Consider the following 15,829-nt stretch of genomic DNA (forward strand, 5'->3'; position numbering starts at 1 on the left):
CCGTTTTGTAGGCACACGCTTGGTTGGAACACTGGACTGGAGATTGTCACTCAGCAAGACCACTCTGTTACAGTCCTCCCGGGAGCATTGCTCAATGTTCGCACAACGGGTTGATAGATCTCCTAAGGGATAATCTTCTTAGGGGCCGGACGCGTCCGTTGGAAATGCCGACGATCGACTGAGACGATCCCATGATCACCATGTACAGGCAGCCAGCACAGGAACCGCGTGAGTTGTTGATTTTGCCGTAATTTGTTTGGTTTCGTGATCCTACATGCCAGACAGGGCGTCGTGAAGATAAGCGGCCGCACGATCACTACCGGGCTTGACGGTTGACTAATCTCCACCGGCCGGTCAGCCGGTTCCTGGTGCGCTTGAGCCACGGTCTTGAGCTCGGTCTTACTGTATCATCCGCACTCTGATAATGAATTGATTGGATGTAGTGAGGGATTTTATGTTGAGCATTTTATGAAAATGAATTGCGGCCTGCATCCGAATGGGACGGGAACGCGGGAACTGATAGTGACGGTACCAATAGTGAGTCTGCAATTATCGTAGATCAGTGTGGAAAGATAAGCATGGACAAGAGTTTGGTGTGGATTTTGCTTCGTTCTAGGATAGAGCAGAGTAGCAGCTGATTAAGCAGACCGTTAATTAGAAATAAACCAAGCATCCAACTGCGAAAATTTGTCAATTATCAGCCATCACTAATTTGGGCGCGTGATGGTAGGGTTCATCATTCTTCACCCGTTCCCATTCTTTTATTACGTTCATCGACGGTAGAGACATACAGAAAATATATATTGTGTGCAAATAGATCGGAACCGGTTTGTTCGTTTGATCTGCGGAGAATTACACAACAAACAATCGTGTCAAATGCCTGTCCCAGCACAGTGCAGACCTGCCGTCCGTAGAGAGCACATCGTTTTCTTGCCTAAAATGAGCATAATTTTTCTTTTTCTGCTAGCAAGTGTAGCACAATGCAAAGAATTTTTAGATGATCCTCCCTCTAATTATACCACTGGAAACGGGATCGCAGGTGAGTAAACGTGCATCATACACGCTTTCTCATTAATCCATCTCGTATCGTAGATTGTGCAAATCGTTTTTCGGCAACGTGGGCAGTTCCAGTCACCGAGGCGCTCGGAGGAGTGCGTGCTTTTCAGGGAGAGTTTCAACATATGGCCGCCATCGGATGGACCAGAACCTCTGGGAGAATTGATTACCTTTGTGGAGGAAGTTTGATAACTTTGAGGTTCATCATGACTGCGGCTCATTGTGCTGTAGATGGTAAGGGGTAAGTAAACTACATCTCTAATTTTGAAACTGTTTGTAAAGTGATGGTGAGTGAAAATGTTGTTCGTATTTAAGCATTCCACCAGACACCACTCGCTTGGGAGACACGGATCTTGGCAGCGCTGATGATGATGAATCTGCTCAGCAAGTAGCAATTGCACAGTTCATAAAACATCCGCAGTATCGGGAATCAAAAAGGTACTACGATATCGCGCTAATTAAGTTAGCCAAAAACATCGTGCAACAAAATGCTGTGTGTGTTGCATGTGTATGGCGGGAACCGGATTCGCCTAGTGCTTTGCTGGAGGCAGTGGGCTTCGGTACGCTTGGATTCGGGGAGATGTTAAGTCCCACTTTGCAGAAGGTTCAACTTCGAGCACTGGACACGGCGACATGTGCTGAACGAATCCCAACGAATCGTCGTCAAATGCCCGAAGGATTGCGAGCGGATCAGATGTGTGCACACAGTGAAACCATGGACACTTGTGAAGGCGATTCCGGAGGTCCACTTCAAACGGAGCTACACGATGTGTTTGGTAATGCCTATCCCCTGTTGGTTGGTGTTGTATCATTTGGAACTCCCTGTACGTCAGGATCGACGGGAGTCTACACAAGAGTGAGCTCGTACTTGGATTGGATCGAAAAGGAAGTCAATCAGTCGCTTAGTTATGAAGGTGAGTGTAGGAACACTAGTAAAAGTAAATAATTGAAAATAAATGCCTTGTTTTCATAGGTTGTGTTGGAAGTAAGCTATGCAATCGCAAGCAGAATCCCTCAATATCAGCTGAAGTGAAGCCGAAACTGCCCGTCAATCGTGTTGGACTTCTTTGGGGGGAAAAAGAAACAGACATCTATCAGTGTGGAGGAGTTTTGATCGATTACCAGTATGTGCTTACATCAGCAGACTGTGTCACGTCCAGCAGGGGTCCTCCGAGATTCATAGCATCGAGCCCGGTTGGTGATCGCGCCCCAGTTGGGGATGTGTTAGTAAATCCGCAATACAACCGAGATAGTGCATCCAATGACATAGCCCTTGTTAAAATAAGTCAATATGCAAACCTTGAAGAAACCCAACCGTTATGCCCATGGATGAAGAACGCAGAGTCCAAGCAAAGTAGTCTACCTCTTCAGGTTGCAGCATCGGTTTCCCAGGGCCCGAATCAATATAACAACAGCTCACGAAAGGCTATACTCCAAACGGTACAAGGTGAACAATGTACGGTTGGTATGAACGCCCTGGGAAACGATCTCGTTTGCATCACCCGAAACATTACGCTGGTGCCGAAAACATGTCAGGTATGGATTTATCTTCCATTATAATTTGATAATTTCGTTTCGTTGCCTTTGCGTCTATTTATTTTACGTCTGTTTTATTTTTAAGGTTGATTACGGAGGCCCAGTATTGATAGAAGAAGCTAACAACGTGTATCGCATCCTTGGTGTGTTGTCTCGCAAAACACAAGGCTGTGAAAGCAATGTTGTATTCACCGACATCACACCACACATGCAGTGGATGGAATCGATCATATTCAAAAAATTGGATAAATGGCTCGTATTTACCGATTAGCGTAAGGTCACGTTTGGGTCGCTCTTATGATCATATCACGTAGTGTAATAAATAGTACATTGTCCAAGCTTGTCTTAAATCTTCTGTTGGGACATAGTAGATTGCGATAGCAATACGTATGGGGTAGTGCATTGGCTGCATTGAAGACCCCTTTAAGGCAATCTTCGGTGCAATCCTCTGTAACGAAAAGAGGGTAGCATCGCTTTTCGAGCTCTTTATTATTCTCTTTTCATGTGTGTTTAAAATCTTTTCATGTGTTTAAATCATACCTTATACAGTCTTTTCCCGAGTTGCGCGAATAATGCGTGCCAGAGAAATTCGCGTAACTCGAATTTTCGCGTAACTCGGATTCCCCTCAGAATATCGTTTATAGTTAGTGTTTATTGATCGATTTCTTCTTTTAACCTTACGAAGTACATTAATAATTGATATTTTTACGTATTTTGATATTAGAGCATTTTTTTACCAAAATTAATGTTTTTAATATAAAAATGTAACATATTGATTGGAAAATTTGAAAATTAACAAATACAAACTTCAATTCAACATACAAAATTACACGAATTGCCAAAATTGTGAGATTCGCGTATCTCGAATTCGCGTAACTCGAGTGTCGCGTAACTCGGAAAAAGACTGTAAACACTATTTGTTACCTAAGGTCAGATATGAATGGAATAGGGCTACCGTTGTTGTTTTATAAGCGTCGGAATTAGGCTAAGGGAAGTAAGTGGGGGAGGCAGAAAACAGTATTCTATTTTAATGAAATTCGATCAAAATTTTCAATTTTTGTTTCTGCCCATTTACCACGTACGGGTAAAAGATGATTCTTGAAAACAAACATCAAACCAACATCTATCTATATTACCAACAAAAAACTAACCAAAAACCAACATCAAACTAACATATCTACATACTTTTTGTGATCAAATACATGTCTTAATGTGGTTATGCTTGATTAGTCACAATCTTAGGGTCAGTGTACTATATTCTCCCATAGGATGTATAAAACAGGTTTGTTCTAGCGTAATTGTTGCAGGTATCCACTTCGTCTAAATTCGCTTGAAGACCTGTTTTATTACCGGTTTCCAATGACGAAGGTAGAACGGACGACACCTCAAGGCCGAAGGCGAGGTGAATATTAATCCGATTGCACAGTGTCTCATTATAAAAAAAATGAAATAAACTGTAAGCATCGAGGCTGCTATGATGACGTTGATTCAATACTAACAGTTCAGTATTGCTCATCACTTCAAAACGAATAAACGTGCGTGTATTGTGTTAGTTGTGAAATGATCGTCCTATTGCAAACAATATTAACAGTAATTAGTGCAGTCATATGCCAAGATTTTGTAAATTTCCCTCCCTTCAATTACACTACCGGAGACAGCTTTGATGGTCAGTATCACTAACACATATGATGTGAGGTATATGATGTGCATTGAATCATACCATTTGGAATATGGTCCATTACTATAGACTGCGAGCGACGTTTCCCAGTAGAGTCAACCGAATATTCGGTGATTCAAGCAGTCGGTGGAGAACGAGCATTTCAAGGAGAGTTTCAACATATGGCCGCCATCGGATGGACCAGATCCGCTGGAAGAATTGATTATCTTTGTGGAGGAAGTTTGATAACATCGAAATTTATTCTGACAGCGGCTCATTGTGCTGTGGATGCCAACCAGTAAGTAACATGCTTCGATAATGGGTTTCGATAATAATCAGAACTTTGCGCATTTATTTCAGTATTCCACCAGACACCACTCGATTGGGAGACACGGATCTTGGTAGTAAAGAAGACGACAAAAATGCGCAACAAGTTGGAATCGCTCGCATCATCAAACATCCGCAATACCGTGAGTCAAGAAAGTACCATGATATTGCGCTAGTCGAGTTGCAGGAACAGTGGTGGATAAACGACGCGATCAACAATGCGTGTGTATGGGTGGAATCATACGCACCTAGTGATTTGCTGGAGGCGGTGGGCTTCGGTGCGCTTGGATTCGGGGAGATGTTAAGTCCCACCTTGCAGAAGGTTCAACTTCGAGCACTGGACACGGCGACATGTGCTGAACGTATCCCAACGGATCGTCGTCAAATGCCCGAAGGATTGCGAGCGGATCAGATGTGTGCACACAGTGAAACCATGGACACTTGTGAAGGCGATTCCGGAGGTCCACTTCAAACGGAGCTGCACGATGTGTTTGGCAATGCATATCCCCTGTTGGTTGGTGTTGTATCATTTGGAACTCCCTGTGCCGAAGGATCAACGGGAGTCTACACAAGAGTGAGCTCGTACTTGGATTGGATCGAGAAGGAAGTCAATCAGTCGCTTAGTTATGAAGGTGAGTTATTAGAGAAAACAAAGATTTTTTACACTGACATCAAACGGTTTTTACAGCATGTACCAGATTTAGCAGGGAAAACCGTAAACAGAATCCCTCAATATCTGCTACAATCGAGGAAAACAGGCCTTTCTATCGCGTTGGACTGCTATGGGAGAAACAAGAGTCAGACATCTATCAGTGTGGAGGAGTTGTAATCGATTATCAGTATGTCCTTACATCAGCAGACTGTGTCACGTCCAGCAGGGGTCATCCAAAGTTTGTAACATCAGCCCAAGATGCTGAACGTGCCCCAGTTGAGGAAGTATTTGTTCATCCTCGATTTATTAAAGGAAAACCTTATTTTGATATAGCTGTTATAAAGATAGAGAAATACGCAAATCCGAAAGAAAGTCTTCCAGTTTGTCCGTGGAATGAACAGCTGTATGGCAATTGGAGCCAGAGCGTGCTTCTGTTTGGAGCAACCATTCCAGATCTAATTTCGAAAACTTCTGAACTTCGCAGCTATATACAGTCAACAGTGCATGCAGATAAAAGATGCACCGCACAAACGGATCTGATCTGTATCAGCCGTGAAGTGGCGTTGATACCTGGGTTGTGTAAGGTAATTAATGCTTTTTTTGCTGTTTAACATTTAACAAAAACCAGTTTTTAATAATAAATTTTCTTTTAAACACCCAGGTTGATTACGGAGGTCCTGTTATGACTGACCTTTATGTGAAGAATTTTAAAGTTCTTGGTATACTGTCTCGAGCCACGAGCCAAGGATGTGACAGCAACATTATATTCACCAGTATTGAACCTCATAGGCAATGGTTAGAGTCGATTATATTTAACAAATTACATGAGCGGCTTATATTTAGCAATTGAAAGACAATATGAAAATTTCATTCATTATGCGTATACTTTTTTGTTATTTAATCTATTCGAAAAATGAATTCAAACAGGTTGAAAATAACAAACTGTAGACCGCGGATAACACGGCATTCTTTATATTTGACTACGAAAACAAAAGCTCGATCATACGACTGCCATGATCGTGTAGATCATAATCATAAATCAGAAGCATGGGGCTTCGAGTCGTGCCTTTTTTGTTTTAGTTTGTTTATCAAGTTCGTAAATCCACAATGAACACGATTCATTCAAGCAGAAAAAAACCTGTTTGCAGAGACGCGCAGTCATCATCTCAAGCCGATGAGCAGACATGAATTCAGTTGTTGTTTGTTTGGCGTCGACACAGCAAGTCGCATGGAATGTTTGGTTACAAATAATATCGTATAAATATTAAAAATGAAATGTGTTGTGGAATGTTTCGTGCTGCCACTGGTGATACTTTTCAGTGGCATTGCGTCTGTACAGATGGATTCGTTTTTAAGTACACCTCCGCCAGACTACAATGACCGAACTTCACTGAAAGGTAAAGTATTGCTTTGGGTTCGTGTGCGTTTTGTAATTTGTGTCGCAATTTTGCAGATTGTCCTAAGCGATTTTACTCGGATGCTAAAGTTCCCGGTTGGTTTGGTGCATTTGGAGGATTTCGCGCTTTGCGCGGCGAATTTCAACACATGGTAAATCCCCGTTTAAGTTGCTCCGTGGTAGCTCTAGCACTCGTGTGACATTGAACTCGCTTGCTAACCTTGCAGGTGGCGATCGGTTGGACGCGTGCCGGTGGTAAAATTGATTACCTCTGCGGTGGAAGTTTGATCAGCAACCAGTTCGTACTGACAGCAGCGCATTGTAATTCGGATGGCAACAAGTAAGATGTCCCAGTGACTATAGCAGCGCTTCGCATAATACAGATAATCAAACCATCAACACTCTTACAGTCTTCACCCGGACACAGTGCGTTTAGGTGATACGGATCTGGGAAGCACCGAAGATGACGAGTTCGCACAACAGATCGCAATCACTCGAATGATCGTACATCCCAACTATCGGGGATCTCGCAAATATTATGATGTGGCATTGATCGAATTGCAGCAAATGGTACAGTTCACGGAAGCTGTATGTCCGGCGTGTTTATGGCAAGAAAAGAACCTACCCGATGGAGCCATGGACGCGGTCGGGTTCGGAGCAACCGGTTTCGGTGAGTCGCTTAGTCCGACACTGCAACGCGTAGTGCTGAACCACCTAGAGCAAGAAGAGTGTGCGAAGAGGATCACGATAAACAAGCGCGAAATGCCTCAGGGGTTTCGGGTGGATCAGTTTTGTGCGGCCACCAACGGTATGGACACTTGTGAAGGTGATTCCGGTGGTCCGATTGGAGTGAAGTTGCTGGATGTGGGTGGTGCTGTGATTCCACTGGTGACCGGTGTTATTTCGTTCGGAACGCCTTGTGGCGTTGGATCTACTGGCGTGTATACCAAAGTAAGCGAATACATCGATTGGATCGAGCGTACGACAAACACATCGTATAGTTACGGAGGTAGACAAGCAATCTTGACGTAGCAGTACAATATCGTTAGTGTTGGCTCTAATTCTACTGTTTGATTATTTGTAGTCTGCACCAGGACATCGTATTGTATCGGACGGCCCAAGGAGATGATAAACGTGAACTTTGAAAGGATTTACACTCAAAATCGATTCGGGCTACGCTGGTCGGAAGGCGACACTACGTGGTCGAACTGTGCAGCAACGCTAATCGACTATCAGTTTCTTCTTACAACGGCTTCTTGCGTAACAACTCGCAAAGGCTATCCGAAGTTTGTAGTTTCCCTGACGAATGAACGAGCGGCCATCAAGGACGTGTACGTTTCACCTCGCTACAAAGCTGGCCATCCAGAGAACGATATTGCTTTGCTGAAAATGGAGCAGTACGTCAACTATACAGTGTTCCGACCGGCGTGTCTTTGGGATCTACGAACCGATGGGGAGTGGGGACCTGAACCAAAGTTTAGCGCATACGGGTTTTTTAATGAGACCGTCATCGTCACCGCACTTAATGGTACGGGATGCGAGGAGGAAAATATGCGTGGAACAGATCTGCGATGCTTTCCCAACCACTTAACCATGATGCCGGGAGTTTGCTGGGTGAGTAGCGGTTGTAAAATGTGAGCACCGCGGATGACCTGATGGTATTTCCTGATATTTTCAGATGGACTACGGAGCTCCAGTTATCGATAAAACTGTTTGGGGAGAACCAGTGTCAATGTATGGCATAGTTTCACCGTTGAGTAAAAGTTGTGGATCAAATTTGTACATGATTGACGTTACACCGCACATCCCATGGATAGAAGCAATTATCGTTGGCAGGCGGGACCAGTACCTTGTGTTCTCAGACTGAGCAACAGCAGCTAGATATGACAAGGAGGTGCTCCATTGATTTGTGCTCTCGGACCAGTTCTCAAAAAGGGGCGTCTTTATAGCAGTATTGCTTACCACAAAACATCTTCTACCCAGTTCCGAACATTCGTTTTATGAGTTTAGGAAGGAGCTTCGTTCAGTAGGAGATAAATTGATTCTATATGTTCTATATGCGATTCAATATATGCATTTCTTAACACATTTACTCCATCACGGTTCGATAGAATAAAAGGCAGCGGCGCCGATTTGAAATATGAAAAATGTGGTTTTTATTCCTCCCCATTATATACGTACGGGCAAACCTTAAACATCAGTTTCCACTTTCGGAGGTTGTTACTTTCGTGCATTGGAAAACCATGCCGAACACTTCATGTATGCTATTTCGAAAGTTAAAAGTCTGCATGCGTGAACATCGAGACATCGTGGCAGGGTGGACAAATTTATTGAGTGCCAAAATCAGCATTATCGTCTTCAATGGATCCAGTTTCATACGGAGTTGGAAGGAGCAGAAAAACATACGAAGAAAATGGCTAGTAAAAGGCTCGTAAGCGTGCCCCCGGCAGACAAAATATTCTCTGGTCTGCAACCGTAGTAGACAAACCTTCAACCAACAAAATTCACTTAAAATGCACACAAATTCTACCTAAATTCCTGTGGGACACTGCGCGGGAAGACGATCGGGTTCGATTTGCTACGACGCTGCGACCGACAGGGCAGAGTTATGTTAGGAATAAAATTTAATACGGTTACAAATTCGGTTGTACATTCATTCGTATTCATAACCATTTTCGAGTGGGCGCAGGACAGGACAAGCAACTACAGAGTCTGTTGATGCATGCCCTTTATGATAAAGTTACCCCACAAAAGGACCTACCGGTGGAAATCTGAATAATGGAATATCGAAAAATAAATAAATCAAACATCAAAAACAATATAATTGATTTTTTCTGAAGTTTTGTGTCTGGATTATGGTGAGGTTTCTGTGTATACATACAGTTACCATAACAGAAACGGTTTTCAACTCACCACAACTTTCATCGGAAAGAGCTTTAAACCGACAAAACTAAAACAAAAACTTTAAATTCCATCATCCCCGCTGTGGAGGATTTTTTCTTCGGAATACTGTTTTATTGTCGGGTACATTGCCGTACTGTTATCTAAACTCAGATGAGAAAAGTTCGTATCTCCGGAGAGTAACATCCATCCTGGCAGTGTACAATAGTGCGGCGGTTCGAGTTCCGTTGGGCGAAAGGCGAAAGGACGCGGAAGAATACCGAGGCAAGATAAATGAATAAATAAGGATTCATCAGTGGGGTGGATTTTCAAGGCTCCTCCCATTTTTAACGCCATCCACATTTGGTGTGACAAGTAGAGGATGTAGTGCGCCGATGTTGAAGCTCCCGCCGTACGACGAAAGGAATTCTCGTATCGGAATAAAAACTGACGTTTGCCAGATATACTTCAACGCTTTACGAATGAATAGCGTGCTTCGAGCTCAAGGAACTGAAAAATTTACCTTTGTTATTCCATTTGCCATTCTAAATATGTAATTAGTAACCAGATTACTCAAAACTGACAGCTGTCAAACGTCAATAGGAAAAATAGAGTCAAAATTAGTGCAGCTTCTAGTGCACAAAGCCAATAGTGCATTAGTGATTGCGAGAAATTTTTCTCAATTGTATCAAATATAATTCACTATTATTTTATAAAAGTCGTTAAGTAATTTCGTTGAGAACGTTACTTGTGCAGAGAAGAATCACAAGCAAGTCACCCATTCCAAGGCAGCGCTAGGTCCCTGCTACCATTAGCACATGGCAGTCTGACTGGCGTTGCCACCGCTACTACTCTTGCATTTGCATAATTAATAGACATTTAATTACAATAATATCAAAATTTACGCTGAGTTAAACCCTATTTTCACACCCTGCTAAATGGCCGTGCAAGATAGCGCCGATAAGCGACAACCCACAACGACGTCCCAGTTGGAGTTATCGCCATATCCTTTTTCATCATGGGGATTTCTTTCCCCTACACTCCTTCGGATGAACACACCTGGTCGGACATTTCACGGTGCAGTTGTCACAACGGGCTCAGCTGGTGGCAATTTATTATCGAGTTGAGTGACAGTGTTCAGTGTTTGGTCAGCGAAATTTATGCTTGCTCACTCTCAGCCCGCACAGTTCTAGGGTTCGTGTTCTTCTAATCATTACCGATGGTCAAGTCTCTGCTTGCCGAGTGAGATGTTCTGATGCGCCCGTATATTACGAGGACATTATTTACACCTATTGTATGCCCTAATTTATGCACATTGTCAGTGTCAGGTGACAGTGTTTTATGGTGAACAACGGACCGATGACACTGAACTTTGCTTTCGGGTCGGGTTTTTGGACGACGAACCCAATCGATGGTTCGCTCATCAACAGGAGGTAGCCTCATTTGCATCGATATCGGTCCCGGTTAGCTACACCCTGTGCGTAAGTTTAATGTCGCTCATTAGGGCACGGTACCGTAGCACGGAAGGTGTGAAAAACTTAATTTAGCTGAAACAAAAATGCATGCTCGTTTGCGTGTCCGCGCGTGCCTGTGTATCGTAATCTTTGTTAGGGGTTGTAAAACTACCGTGGTTTAATCTTTTTTTTTTATCAAACAATGGGACGGGAAGTATGTTGTTTACTACCATTTATAATAACAAATAGTAATTAAATTTGAACAAATGCAGTACTCATCGCATTAGTTCTTTCTAAAGCTGTGCTGCTTTAGGTCGGAAATCAATTTGACATTTCAATTAATTTTATTGGAGGCATTCGTAAATTCATTCAATCATTTTGTCCAGCAAGGACTTAATTTTGCTATAGTGATACTATGTTACTTTACCTAATAGCATGCCCATCGACCATACACTTGGACACTAAATGATGAGCTGATTTTATCTTTGTATGTAAATTTTATTACCATCGCATTATCACACTTGTTCATGCGATTCGCGCATTACAAACAGCAATCATTTCTCCGATGAGCAAAAGGCATTTTAATGGATAATAAGAATCGTAAGAAACGTAGCATTTCAATTAGGAGTGAAGTAAGTGATAGCAATTGACAACTGACGTTCCGCACGGGCCAAAGTGATAAGCTGTCGATAAGAATTTCAAGGCAAAAAAAATCTTCAACAATTTGCTAGAAAGTGTACAAGGGTGTGTTCAAACAAGAACGTATGGGAGCTTGCGTCATCCTTTAAATTCCTATTCTATATTGAATTGTTTCTGTCAGCGTTGAAAAATGGTTCAATTTTCTTCGTTTGTCCAGCTCACGTTTGATAAGTTGGTTGTGTTTATAATCATCGGCCAGTCTCGAGGGAAAATTCTACCATCCACACTATCCATGTTGCAGGTTTCCTGAAAGATCCTGGATCGATGCTCTGTTTCACCATAACTCACGTCACGTCACCTAGCTCGACGGTTCCACCTCACCCGATTCGTTTACTTTTAATCAAGCTCACTGAGAAAACTGTCAGACTTTTGAATTCTCCCTTCCAGAGCCCAGAATGGACGTCAAATCATAATTCTTCCACACTGCCCGAGGTATTATCACATGTGTCCAAAAAAAAAACACTCACGCACACATTCGCGTCCAGAGTTTTGTAGCTCAGGTTCCCGATTACTTTACAGTGCTTCTGCAATGGGTATCTAAGGAAGGTTCGCTTTTTTCTTATGATAAGTGAGTCCCCTGGGTCTCCTTCGGACAACGTATACTGTGCTCTCGGTGAAGCGAAAGCGGACGTAATATTTGGCATAATTTTCATTACCATTTTCCATCAAATGTACCGAGGTAGCATGTTCTGACGTAAGATGTGTTTCGGGAGCACATTCAGTAGCTCACGTACTTGGAAGCTCCTAACAGCATACATGCAGACGAAGATGAATCGATTAATCTGCGGCACAGGTCATGCTTGTTGAAGTGAACAAATATCAAAATATAAAGTCCATTGCGGACTTCTTTTTGAGAGGAAAATTAGCGTGGAATTTATTTGTCCAGTCGCTATCCCGATTGCGTCTTCTGTGCGTGCAATTAGGTAGCAGAAGGTTATTAACATTGCATGCTTTTAGGCGTTTTTTATACAGACACATTTCGCAGTTGTCGTAGAGTCGTACTTATGCCATTATGATTTATGCAGTGAACAAACAACATGTGTTTGTTAGCAACTTGACACTTAAAAATGTTCATGTAAAAAGATCGAAAAAATGTCTTTCAAACAATGTGGTACTAAACTTCCGTAACTACCTCTTCAGCATCCGAATGAAAAGGACTATTAGTCTTATCCATAACAACAGTGCAGCTTGTATGGTGTCTTTTATGGTACACTACGCGCAAGAAGATTTACACAACCTGTACGAGAAAGAAGTTTCCCACAATATCCGGAAGTGCCCGAGAAGGAACCTATCCGGAAGAAACATGCTTATTCAATTAAATTTAGCCCAAGTCTTAGCCGGTGTGTCTGGAGCAGACCACTCTAACTTAATTATAAGTTTTTCATACGAATTTATGATTCGGTAACATCATCATAACTACAGGTACATACAGCTTCCGTTGCAGACCGGTGTGCGAAATACTACCAACCGGCAAACGACACTAAACCATCTCAGATAAATGCCTCAGAGTTGGTGGTCTGATCCTACAGTTGGTGAACAGTCGTCTAACATTTTTGTCAAACACGAGAAAAAGTTTTCTTTGCTCGCATTCCACTCCCACTTGTACGAGGGTATATGATGCACTGGAATGCCGTAGATAAACCTGCCCTTGCTTGAGAGCACCAAGAGTTGGGGAGTTGCCGGTGCTGTGTGTATATATAATTTATTTCATAATTTATCATTACTCCACGAATTCGCTTTTAGTAGATGGACACGGAAGCATGGTACACCTTAGCTATGTTTGCACGAAGAACCGTAACAGCGTACCGTACGAGATTAATGAAAATGCTTTCCGTAGGCTTGCGGAATCTCTGCGACCAGGCGTTTACTCCGGTCAGGCACGGATTGTACACGGGCAAAGTTATGATTATGATTACGTGGTTTCATATGCCGGTGTAGAGTAGAGCAGCGAAACGCGTCGACTATCCTTCAAGGATTAACGTACGTACGTAGCTGCCCGGTACACCGTGTGGTTCACGGTGGGATCACGTGAAAGATAAACAACAAAGGGCGAAGTTTTCCGAAAGGTTTGTAGGACGGAGCTTGGGAACTTCACATCCATGCGGGATGCGCGACACGTGGGTGGGAAAGGAAGAGGGCGAGTTGTGAAGTTTCTGGTAGCCGTCGGACCTAACCATGCATGCACACAAATCAGCATTCACTTAATTTGGGATTCATATCACTCGATTAATTATTTACAAGTTAAATCTGACGTTGCATCGATGATCAGTGGGTGAACTTTGCTACCCGGCGGATGGAGGCGCCGGGTATGTGGACCAACCTTCTCCTAAACAGGTCGATAATGGATGACGGTCGGGTCAGTGAACGATGCGTACATCCGCCGGAGAACCGGAGAAAAGGTTCGATAATTTAAGACGAAGCTGAAAGTGAATGATTGATGGAAGATGATTCAATTCAGGGAGTCTGAGAACCGGACTTGATATGCATAATCTGATCTAAAATCTGGCATAATTTGTAAGCTTATCTTCACCCTTGTTAACAGCGATGCTATTCGTTTTTTTTTTGTGTCATGTCCTTACGACTATTCAGTACAACATTTTGGCGCAAAAAAAGTGTATTACGCCTTGGGTAAGGTTGATTACAATTTTGATGCCCAATTAACACGTTTTTTTATATTTGTTGGAAGATTAAAAAATTCCATAGGTAAGCCGGGCCCAAATCAAGTTCAGTCAGCGCGTGCCATAAATTGTGATTTTGTTGGCAACATTTTGTTTTCGCCCCTTTTTAACCCTTCTTCTAAACGCACTAGCCACCGGCCAGGCACGGAAACTATTTGACGGGAAATTAGGCCTTTTCTCCAGGGAGCTTTGAAGAAGGGACAAAAGGAAAAATTAAGAAAACACCTCCAGTGGGATTTGGGCTGTGGGGTTACCGAAAAACTTTTGCTCCCATCGGAACGTTGGAATATTTTTTTCCCTCTTTCTTTTGCGCCGGCCCCGCTTGTCAGCTCCAATTAGCACCGGAAACGACTTTTTGACGAGTGAGATCGTCTAATTAAATCGAGATTTCTTTGTCCGCATTTAGACGGGCTATCGAGAAAGCGATTTATTTCTCAGTTAACCATTGCATGGACAGACTTTTCGCAACTCTTTGGCCGGTGCACAAACGCACAAGTTGCCGGACGTCGTGGTTGAACATAAATTGGTGTAGTAGAACACCGACGATTCTTGAACCATTTGGAGTTTTATGTCTTTTTAAAAGTTTTGCCGCAAAAGTGTTGAGAGTTGTTTTGTTCCCGGCACATCGTTAGTATGAGGAAAGAAACGAGGATAACTGAATGTGCACCGAAGGCGCAAACAGATTTTTAAGATGGATAAAGTTTTACGCCGTTGAAGCGCGCAAATGTCTAAACAATGGACGAACGAAGGTTAAGCGACAGTTAAGAAGGGGTTGGTCGAGTAGTGGAGCTTGTCGTTTGCTCCGTTGCTGAAGTTCCTTTGGGGAAATGTGTTGGTAAAGTTGTAAATACTTATGGTTTGAGGATAGATTTGTTATCATGGTTTTGACTGTGTTTCTTTATAATAACAGTTAAACTGATCTTATTCGCATTTCTAACAAAAAATTCTATTGAATTCGTCGACCTTATTTACTAACATAGATTCCGTAACATTCCGTCAGCACTTCCACAAGTACGGTATCAATATTCCGATCGGGTTTATGCTTCCGTCTTCGCACGAATCCACATACATATCAGCCCGGTTTTGATTCTTACCCGTTAAAATGTTCCACCTGCCATAAAGCCGGAAGGGACAGCTCCTTCCCAATACTGCGATGCGGTGAAGATGATAATTTACTACATGCGGCGTTGCTCTCTCTCTGGCTGAAGGCACCACATTCGACGATGGGATCGTTGTGGGAATTTCAAATCTCAACAGGTTCCTTCACTTAGGAGGACATTTTCGCATACGCTCAACCCGTTGTCTTTCGACCCGTGTCCGTGTGTGCGCGCGAGCACGCGTTTATGCGAAAACCGTCGTTCCGGTCGCCGGATAAATTTGCCAAACCGTACCAGACGATGTTGAGCTGATGCAAGATGAAGGGTGTTGACGCGACCGCGTGGTGAGGTGGGAAAGAGTCTTGACGGGTTTCTACCCGGAAGGAGTTGCTGATTT

The 15,829-nt window shown here is 43.0% G+C and overlaps 3 protein-coding genes across 3 annotated transcripts; all 3 read left to right on the forward strand.

Moving 5' to 3' along the window:
- The first annotated feature begins 939 nt into the window (after nt 1–939).
- LOC128719261 (transmembrane protease serine 9-like) lies at nt 940–2,863 on the forward strand. The gene is made up of 5 exons (XM_053812884.1): nt 940–1,039; nt 1,093–1,297; nt 1,372–1,970; nt 2,030–2,592; nt 2,678–2,863. Exons 1-5 carry the CDS (start codon nt 940–942, stop codon nt 2,861–2,863), a joined length of 1,653 nt encoding a protein of 550 aa, XP_053668859.1.
- Nucleotides 2,864–4,152: 1,289 nt separating this feature from the next.
- LOC128709888 (polyserase-2-like) lies at nt 4,153–6,078 on the forward strand. Its single transcript, XM_053804925.1, has 5 exons — nt 4,153–4,258; nt 4,340–4,547; nt 4,610–5,208; nt 5,265–5,812; nt 5,890–6,078. The coding sequence occupies exons 1-5, from the start codon at nt 4,153–4,155 to the stop codon at nt 6,076–6,078; spliced, it is 1,650 nt and encodes a 549-aa protein (XP_053660900.1).
- Nucleotides 6,079–6,498: 420 nt separating this feature from the next.
- LOC128718819 (CLIP domain-containing serine protease B14-like) lies at nt 6,499–8,491 on the forward strand. Its single transcript, XM_053812434.1, has 6 exons — nt 6,499–6,625; nt 6,682–6,776; nt 6,852–6,964; nt 7,035–7,633; nt 7,709–8,238; nt 8,303–8,491. The coding sequence occupies exons 1-6, from the start codon at nt 6,499–6,501 to the stop codon at nt 8,489–8,491; spliced, it is 1,653 nt and encodes a 550-aa protein (XP_053668409.1).
- Nucleotides 8,492–15,829: the final 7,338 nt, after the last annotated feature.

Source organism: Anopheles marshallii, chromosome 2, assembly GCF_943734725.1.
Source record: "Anopheles marshallii chromosome 2, idAnoMarsDA_429_01, whole genome shotgun sequence".
Classification (NCBI taxonomy): domain Eukaryota; kingdom Metazoa; phylum Arthropoda; class Insecta; order Diptera; family Culicidae; genus Anopheles; species Anopheles marshallii.

Excerpts from the sequence above, each read along its gene's own strand:
- LOC128719261 (XM_053812884.1), top strand. The coding sequence starts at position 940 with ATGAGCATAATTTTTCTTTTTCTGCTAGCAAGTGTAGCACAATGCAAA. Across the intron at positions 1,298-1,371 it reads TGTGCTGTAGATGGTAAGGG|CATTCCACCAGACACCACTC; the intron begins GTAAGTAAACTA and ends TTCGTATTTAAG. Across the intron at positions 1,971-2,029 it reads TCAGTCGCTTAGTTATGAAG|GTTGTGTTGGAAGTAAGCTA; the intron begins GTGAGTGTAGGA and ends TTGTTTTCATAG.
- LOC128718819 (XM_053812434.1), top strand. The coding sequence starts at position 6,499 with ATGAAATGTGTTGTGGAATGTTTCGTGCTGCCACTGGTGATACTTTTC. Across the intron at positions 6,626-6,681 it reads TGACCGAACTTCACTGAAAG|ATTGTCCTAAGCGATTTTAC; the intron begins GTAAAGTATTGC and ends GCAATTTTGCAG. Across the intron at positions 6,777-6,851 it reads GCGGCGAATTTCAACACATG|GTGGCGATCGGTTGGACGCG; the intron begins GTAAATCCCCGT and ends CTAACCTTGCAG.
- LOC128709888 (XM_053804925.1), top strand. The coding sequence starts at position 4,153 with ATGATCGTCCTATTGCAAACAATATTAACAGTAATTAGTGCAGTCATA. Across the intron at positions 4,548-4,609 it reads TGTGCTGTGGATGCCAACCA|TATTCCACCAGACACCACTC; the intron begins GTAAGTAACATG and ends CATTTATTTCAG. Across the intron at positions 5,209-5,264 it reads TCAGTCGCTTAGTTATGAAG|CATGTACCAGATTTAGCAGG; the intron begins GTGAGTTATTAG and ends CGGTTTTTACAG.